General features: G+C 39.0%; 1 protein-coding gene across 1 annotated transcript; it reads left to right on the top strand.

Annotated features, from left to right (window-relative positions):
- The first annotated feature begins 5,927 nt into the window (after window positions 1-5,927).
- Window positions 5,928-9,007, top strand: LOC134627280 (P2Y purinoceptor 1-like). The gene has a single exon (XM_063473244.1). It carries the CDS (start codon window positions 5,999-6,001, stop codon window positions 7,046-7,048), a length of 1,050 nt encoding a protein of 349 aa, XP_063329314.1. The 5' UTR covers window positions 5,928-5,998; the 3' UTR covers window positions 7,049-9,007.
- The last annotated feature ends 270 nt before the right edge of the window (window positions 9,008-9,277 follow it).

The following is a 9,277-nucleotide window of genomic DNA, read 5'->3' as shown; positions in this document are numbered from 1 at the left end:
GTAAGTGTGGATGAGAAGGTTCAGCGAGGGACTGAGTTCAGTACGATGACAGCTGTGGGGAAGAAGCTGTTCCTAAACCTGCTGGTTTTACTCTGAAGGGTCCTGTAGCAACATCTGGAGGGGAGAAGCTGGAAGATTTCATTGGCAGGATGAGAGGAGTCCCTGAGAATGATGCTTGCCCGGTGTAGACAACTCTTCTTGTGGACATCCTCAATGGCAGGAAGTGGAGTCCCTGTGATGCGTTGGGCGGTTTTCACCAGTTCCCATACCAGACCGTGACACAGTTGGTCAGGATGCTCTCTATTGCACAGCAGTAGAAGTTACCCAGTATGTCAGCAGACAGGTGGTTCTTCTTCAGTGCTCTCAAGAATAAGAGGTGCTGATGAGCCTTCTTGACCAGGCTGGAGGTGTTGGTTGACCAGGACAGATTCTCAGAGATATGGGTGCCCAAGAACTTGAAGCTGGAAACCTGTTCAAAATTTATCAATTTACTTCCGTCCATGGTCCATCCATAAACTGTCTTCTGTATATTTTAAAGTTAATATGAATTCTAAAAGTCTTCCAGAGCAGTAAGTCACGAAATGGTGGGTAGGTAGAATAGGTCTTGAAAAAGACAAATATACACATATTGAGCTACAGTTTCAACCAGCAAGAAGTGCTGAGAAATTGGGGGAAACTAAAATCATAAGTTTGCCAAGTTTTAGGAGTGACGGCGGTGTTTTGAGATGTGAGAGATTTGCGATGTTTAGCGCAAATCTTGTGTAGTTAGTGTGTAGTGTAGTCAATAGTTTTGTTGTGTGTGTCAGAACAATGAGGCGACTGCTGAATGTTACAGGTGTTACAGGAGTGATACATCTCCTGTTGTCAGGCCTGCAGGTATCAGGCTGTTGTTCTCCTTTATCTCATAGTGGACAGAAATTATTTTTTGGAGTGGGACAAATAATTTGTGTGGCATCAAATTTGATGCAGAACAGCTGATTGTTCTGTAAATAGTTTGAAATGTTTATTTAAAAATGCATTGGCTGCATTTAAAAAAATAGCTGCAAAAAACTTTGTTGTTTGCCAAACTGAGTTACTTTTTTGAGGAGTAACTATATAATTAATTGCCCAACATTGGTCATTATATACTGTATTTTGCAGACAGAGAGTTACAGGACTCTCTCCCAGACCACAGACTCATCTGATGAGAGAAGATTAGAGTGTGTAAAAGTCTGTATAAGTTTTCCGATGACAGTAACATTTCAAATTTTGCAAAGTCTCCTAAATGAAAGAAAAAAGACCTGAAGAATTACACTCAGTTTTGCCACGGTTAATGAAGAATGATTAACCCTTTCCTCAATCTGTATTTTTTCTTAAGTACTTTTATTCATCTTTAGACATGAAAAAAAGATTTTTGAACTTCATTTTTTAAACATGTACTTTTAAAAGAGGTTTTTTACATGTCCACTTAGGTGGACAACTGATGTGTATGGAGTGACACATGAGTGTCCAATGTAGTGGTTTATGTGCAAGTATACAATCAACACTGACAAAAATACAAGAAAACAACCTTTGAATAGCTGTCCACTGTAGTGACCACTATGCATGAAAGGGTTAAAAACATTTTGTTAGTAGTTGTAGTAAAACATTCAATGGCCTTCGAGGATAAAAATGGCCTTTTTATCCTGAAATGAAAAGTACAGCTGCATGAGTACATTATTAATAACCTATTACTATTTGAGCGAAAGTTCTTAACAATATTGTTTTTGATGGTGGAATAGACTTTCACTGTTAGGTATAAGTAAACATGGAAAGCAATAAATGTGGCACTTACTAAGGCACTCGGTCTTCTGCAGTTTGAGCCTGAGCTCTGACTGAACTCTGTTTTGAACCTGAACTGAATCTGAAATTGACAAGCTGTGTAGTTGCGCACCAGTGCTCAGCTGGAATGTGACAGTCCAAACACTTTCCAAACAGATTCCAAGATCATCAGTTCAAACAATTGCACATAAATGCTTACAAGTTATTTGGATATGTCAACACTATATGCCCAGGTCTGCAAGACCCAAACTGTCACCCTCAGATAAGAAGAAATTGGTTAGTGAGCCCAAGGACAACCAAAGAGCTACCAAGGCTCAAGCCTGCCAAACAACAGGAAACTGCTGGAACAGCATTGTCACTGTCCAAAGTAAAGTGAGTTTTATATTATCAGAAGAAGATAGAAAAAGATATTGCAGATATTGCTCTAAAATCAATACCTGCAAGCTCAACTGAAATTAGAAGCTGCCCATGAGGACAAAGCAAAACTACAGTCATGTTGAGGCACTTTATTTACTTTACAATAGTACAGAGATGTGGTCTAGAAAAAAGCTTTATGATCACACAAGAGAACGATTGAGCTATTTGGCCAGTATGGCAAGTGGTGGACACAGTTGGGTGTTCCAACAGGACAATAATCTCAAGCACATTAAAACTAGATTTGGAATTAATAAAGCAGACTAACATTAAGCGTTTAGAACCCTAGTGAAATGTTGTGGATGATGTTTAAAAGCCAGGTTTGTAGCAGGAAATCATCCAAATTAAATTAATTCTCATTTAAACAAATATTAGAGGGAGTGTATGCATATATTTGAGCCAGTACATATAATTTTGACCCAATTGGGATTAAAGAAAACCCTAAATAAATTAATTTCTTGTTTTTAAAGTAACTAAAGTTATATGCTGTCTAATATTCACACCCTGGGGGAAAAAAACGGTCAAAAAAATCACTAAAAGCCCCAAATTATGATGGTATTTGTGATGACTGTACGTAAACTTCTGACCACAACTGTACTTTCCGCATCTGTGTGCATGTGAGGTAGTGTAGACCAAGTGGCTAGGAAGGCGATAAGTAGACAGCATCAGCCTCAGTTTCTTTTAAGTGTACTTTTATTTTTGGCATCTCTATTATACCGTTTTAAAACCTGGTAGGCAAAATCTCACTTGCTTTCAACAGGACTTTACACACACCTGAACCTCATTAGCCTCTACCATTAAAAAATAGGTTGGAACAAACAATACAATTCTAATCAAAAAACAGGAATACGATTGTGCATCCAGTCGACAAACTAATTTACCCAGCTAAATGGTTTGAAAAGTAAAACACTGCATACAATACAACTCAAAAGGTTACTTTAAAGAAAATAAATAATACTATACAAAATGAAAAACCCTCCAGTTGGTTGTACCCAGTTGGGCACCAATGACCCTATATAAACAAGTACTGGTGCGGCCCCTCCTACGCACCTGTTTTAGATCTAGGACCTGAACAAATGGACAAACATGGTAAGTATAACCAAAGCAACATAAGCAAACATAATTTATTAGAAATTTACCTGTGAACAGAAGAAAATTCAAAAGACTTGATGGTTAGTAGTATTTGCTTTAGAAACATATGCATGGATGTAATGGATGTAACTAATGCTACCACAAACTAACCCGGGATAGTATGTAAAGCAAAGTTACACCAGCAATGCCTAAATTAAAGCATTATGGTCAACTGTAAAAAACAAACAAACAAGGGATAAATTATCAATATGGTAGAGGGAGAAGTGATAAATGAGTTCAAGCATAACCACTTTGTCACAGTGCACCAGAGGGTCCCAGTAATGATGTTTATCTTCAGAATCTGAGGTTTTGTAACCCTCATTTGCTAAGAAACAAACTGCATATGGGCTGAAAAACCAGAATGGACACTGAATGTGAAAAGCAGCTGTCTGTTTCTACTTACATGTGTACAAACAATCTTTAAACGGGCAGAGACAAACAAATATGCATTAAGTCATGTTGTCCATGTGCACTAAAAAATAGTCAACATCTCCATGACCATGGTATACTGTTGTGAACTGGAACCTTATACATTATATTGCCAAAAGTATTCACTCAGCCAACCAACTCACTGAATACAGGAGTTCCAGTCATTTCCATGGCTACAGGTGTATAAAATCAAGCATGCTTCTACATGCCTAGGTGGATAGCTCTCCAGGGCTCAGTGAATTTCAGTGCCAGGATGCCACCTGTGCAACTGTGAAATTGTGTGTACTTGTGAAATTTCTTTATTACTAAATATTTCACAGTCAACTATTAGCGGTTTTATAATAAAGTGGAAACAACTGGGAAGGACCGCAACAGTCATTAAATAGTAGGCGATGTAAAATCATTGAGCGGGGTCAGCGACATCACTACAGACCTCCAAACTTCATGTGGCCTACGGAAACGCTCAAGAACAGTTCATTGAGCGCTTCATGCAATGAGTTTCACTGGCTGGGCAGTTGCATCCAAGCTTTACATCACCAAATACAATGCAAAGCATCTGATGCAGTGGTTATAAGGCACACCACTAATTGATCCTAGAGCAGTTGAGACACTTTTAACAGGTACATGGCAGAGTGGGGCATAGAAAGAAATGGGCAGGAATACTACTACTGTCTACTGGTAGACAAAGCAGTTGCCCAAGACTGCAACAAGACCAGACTGACCAGACATAAGAACAGTAATTTTTTTACTATTCACCCTACATTTCTCATCTATATATTGATCAAACTTATATTTTTGATTTATTTGATTAAGAATAGCAGTGCTTTGTTATTAGGAAACAGGAAAAGTTCTGTTTTAGCACTGATCATTTTTACTAACATAAGGCTGGATATCAGGACCTTTTAATCTCTCTTGGCTGTGATGTGAAGGCAATCTTTCTGTCACAGGTCACTCACACACATACATCTATCTATCCATACATCCATCCATACATAGTGTGTGTGTGTGTGTGTATGTATGTATGCACACAATAACAAGCTAACACAATAACAAGAAGCTTCAGCAGTTCATGGCAAAACTTATAGCACTGTGATCTGCACTGTTGCCTAACTGCATGAAGGGCCTGAGCTCAAACTAGCTGGGGTCTGTGTGGCATTTCCATATTATGCATGTACCATGTGGGTTATCTCCATGTACTGTGCCTTCCCACAGCACAAGACATTCTTATTAGATTATTTAGGTATTCTAAATTGCTGTGAATTCGAATGTTGTCTTGTTTTATAGTGTTACCTGTTTATGGGAACAACCATGTATGTGTTGGGGTAAGCCACTAGGTGGAGACAAATAATCAGCATTACTAGTATAGTGCTTAGACTTTCATTGTGTCATTGGTCTACTTCAATACGCACATATAAATAGAACGGAAATAAGAACCTAGTACCACCGGTGTGTCATATATTATATCTTAGCCTGATTAAATCAAGTAGATTAACGATTGCTTATCTAGTCTGTGGCTTGCTGGCACCAGAGGTCAGAATAGAATGGCCAGACTGATCCACAGACAGTGTGACAAAGGATTATAGTGACTGTACATACAAAAAAGGGTAACTGGGACAGAGTAGAGACGCCTGGGGAAACTAATGTCATAAAGCAGAATATCTGCTTTATGACAACATAGATATGTTGTGACATTCTGAACAACAGAACAGTTTTTTGATTAATCTTTTAATAAATCTCTATTCTTTGATTTATTTATTTTTAAACGTTTCTGTAGCTTGTTTAAATATTATTTCATTTCATTTGTTTTTATGTGTTTCAGTTGGTTGGGCCACATACCATCGAAGTCATTTAAATATTATAAGGTACGGTGAGAAAGCTAGCTGTATCCTTTAGTGTCGTTTTACACAGCAGTGAGCTGACTGCATCTGTGATGTCAAATGATTTAAAGCAATACATGATTTAATTTGTACTTTGTGCGTGTCTGTTTTTATTTTTACTTTCTTTTTTCCATTCTTTACGTCATTATGAGTGTGCCACCATAGCTGGAAAAAAGTGGGCGGATACTTTTTTAAATTGCATATTCACTTGTGGGGTTTTTTGTTTTGTTTTGTTTTTTGTTTTTTCACGAGTAGCTTCCAGTGGAGGTCATTGCTCTGAGCGAGCCGATCACTGACTCCTGTTGTGTTTTTTGTAGGAGATTTTATATGACAAAGGTTTTACATCAATGCGAGAGATGTCTGTAAACAACACAAAAGGACCTTGTGAGGGCAACCTAATCAATCTAAATTTTACGCACAGCTTTTTGCCGCCCGTCTTTATCACCGTGTTCATTGTCGGGACGGTGTCCAATATCTGTGGACTGAGAAGCGTATGTGTGAGCTGGAAGAAAAACGGAAACATCAACATCTTCATGTTCAATCTCGGGGTGGCGGACCTGCTGTATCTGTTTAACCTGCCGTTCCTCGTCAACTATTACGCGCGTGAGAGCGACTGGCAGTTCGGCCAGCCTTTCTGCAAGGTGACGCGCTTCTGCTTCAACCTCAACCTTTATGGCAGCATCGGCTTCCTTACCTGCATAAGCATCTATAGGTACCTGGGCATTGTGCACCCGATGAAAGTGATGGGGAAAATCACCAGTCGCCACTCTCTGGCCATAAGCGCTCTGGTCTGGGTTTTGGTCATTATACAAATTACTCCTGATATATTCTTTGACAAGAATGATGACAAAAAACCAAACTCGTGTTTTGACACCACCTCAACCAACCTGACCAGATACTACCTGCCATACAGCATCAGCTGGACGGTCACCGGGTTTGTCCTGCCTTTGGTCATCATTTTGGGCTGTTATGGACACATAGTGGTGGTTCTGGCAAAGAACGCCAATGTCAACCCACTGCTGAAGCAGCGGTGTTTGAAACTGGTTGTGATTCTGGTCATACTTTTCTCCGTCTGTTTCATTCCCTACCATATATTTCGAAATTTAAATCTCACTACCAGGATTTTGAAACAAGATGGGCTTTGTCACCACCTCTTCGACGACATCTACATTGCACACCAGGTCGGCAGATTCCTGGCTTGTCTAAACAGCGCGATAAACCCGCTGATTTATATAGTAGGAAATGATGATTTCCTGACAAAGTTTCAAGACTTCAGTAATCGGACCAGGATGTCTCTTGCCGGACTTAAGAGTGCAATTATTTACCGCAAACCCATAGAAGCGGACGTGGATTTACCCGCAGACATGTGCACCAGCTTCGACAAGAGGAGTGGATAGGACGCAGAATCAGTTTAAGCGAGTTGCTCTTTCTTGTCTGTACATGTCACGCACTGCCAGCACTTCCACAGATCCGTGAACAAAGTACGTGACTGCGACTGATGATTGTGCTTAAGGGAGGACTGGCGAGGGGTAGGTCACTGAGGTGTCAGTGCACAGAGAAAGTCAAATGTCCGGATGGTTCCCTGGATGTTACTAAAAAGACTTAAAGCTGAAGCTCCAGCTCATATAGCTCTATTTTTTAACTGTTCCAAGTGTTAAGCATTGTAACAACTTATATATTTTTATTTTCTGCATATTTATTTCGCCTCAAATTTTTCTTCTGTACAGTGCAGCAGAAAGTATAGGTATGCTGTTGACACTTATTTGTGTTATGTGCTACACTGCCCCACCTTTGGACTGTTAGATGAAGCTTTGTTATACTTCACCATGAGTTGTATTTTTCACCTCAACACTTGTTATGTAACCGACTGAGACTCAAACCACAAAAGGGATTTTAACAGCACTTGTTTTAGGAGTCTGGCACAGCCTAGTTACTGCCGTTTGTTTAGAGAAAACAGACATAAAATACAACAGCTACGTATGAAACTGGAGTGGACAGTCTGAAGTAGAAATACCACTAAAACTTTTCAAGTGCTCTCTTATTTTTTTTTTTTCTTCTTCTTCTTCTTCTTCTTCTTCTTCTTCTTCTAACCTAAATAAAAAAAAAAGTAATATCATCAAATGTATCCGCGTGTCACAAAGGTGAAATAATCTAATTATATTTCATACAGATGGGTAGCAAAGGCGATGCACATTATGCGGAACCCTCACGCGGTTCCATTGAAGTATGCGTATCAAACATGTATGAGAATAAAAGTTGCTCTTAGGTTTCAGTCTGGTCCACCGTGTTGCTTTGCAAAATGTGAAAATCACAGCGAAGAATTAATAACGAATATACTGCCATCTCTGCTATGGGGAAACCACCATTACACAGGAATAGGAATACAGTCAAATATAGGCTACAGTCAAGTATTTTTATACTGGAAAACACGAAACTGACTGGTTATTACATTTATAAAAGTCTAACTTGTAGACACAGAGTACGCACTTGGAGCAAATGAGGTTGCCTGTTTGCAGTAAGCTCGCTTTCAGTCTTTGCTTAATTTTACTATTTGTACACTAACCACAATTAGTAACCCTGGGTCTCCTGTTTGCAGTGCTGCTTTGCCTATCCATCTGTTTTAGCCAATGCTGTAGGAATGGTATTGAAGATGGTTGCCATAAAAATTGAGGCTACAGATCCAGTGTAGCTTCTTTCTTTAGGAAAAATATCTGTATCAATAAATTATTACTAACCTAATGAAAGATGGGATAGTAATTTAAAGTGAGTGAGGATATTGTGTGCATTTACAGTTTTGATAACCACAGTGGTGATACACACTATCTCTGACTGGAGTTTTAGATTTTGTGAAGTTAGCTAGGACAAAGACAGCCTGGCTCTGCCGAGGATCTCTGAGAAAGTGAAATGTATTGTAAAAAGGAGCTCTTTCAAACATTATCAGATCATGCTGGACTCCATGGACTCCATGTGTCAGGTTGAAGTCCATGAATCTTGAGTCATCTTGAGTGCTGTTGTCATCAAAGCATTAGAAGGAAAATGAAATGGGTTACAGGTACACTCTTTAGGTATACTATTTTTATAGTATACCCTCAAACAGTGCTTCATACACTTTAGGAAGTTTATCGCATGGAAATTTCACTGAGAAGGCCCAAGTTGGAGAAAGGGCCCAGCCAGGAACCTGTTTGCTGTGAGGTGACAGCACTAACCACTGCAACACCCTGACATTTTTAACATATTCAGCTAATAGTGTTCAAATTTGTATAATTTGGCAGGAAAGTTTGTATTAAACATAAATTACATTTATCCAGTGGTCTCAATGTATTTTTGATGTCCTTCAGTAAATACCTGTTTCTGAAATGCCTTTCACAAAAGCACCATACATTTCTTTCCAGATGTGGAGCAACTTGGCAGTAAGCCCAGCTGCTAGTTATGTCATGTGCACATTTTCAGGAAAGGGTGTGCTTATGTAGCCTATAACAGCTCAATCAGGTAATTTCATAGTAACAGCACATTCCTTGCCTGTTTAACATTAAACATTTGCATGGTTTTCAATGCAAAAGCTCAGTATAATAAATAAAAAACAGACTCTCTTACAATATGCTATAAATGTGTAAGGGAAATAATAG

Source organism: Pelmatolapia mariae, linkage group LG5 (assembly GCF_036321145.2).
Source record: "Pelmatolapia mariae isolate MD_Pm_ZW linkage group LG5, Pm_UMD_F_2, whole genome shotgun sequence".
NCBI lineage: Eukaryota > Metazoa > Chordata > Actinopteri > Cichliformes > Cichlidae > Pelmatolapia > Pelmatolapia mariae.
The sequence above is the reverse complement of the archived record's forward strand: the minus strand, read 5'-3'. Positions and strand labels throughout refer to the sequence as shown.

Bases quoted from the DNA above. Each gene is read 5' to 3' on its own strand.
- LOC134627280 (XM_063473244.1), top strand. From the start codon at position 5,999: ATGCGAGAGATGTCTGTAAACAACACAAAAGGACCTTGTGAGGGCAAC.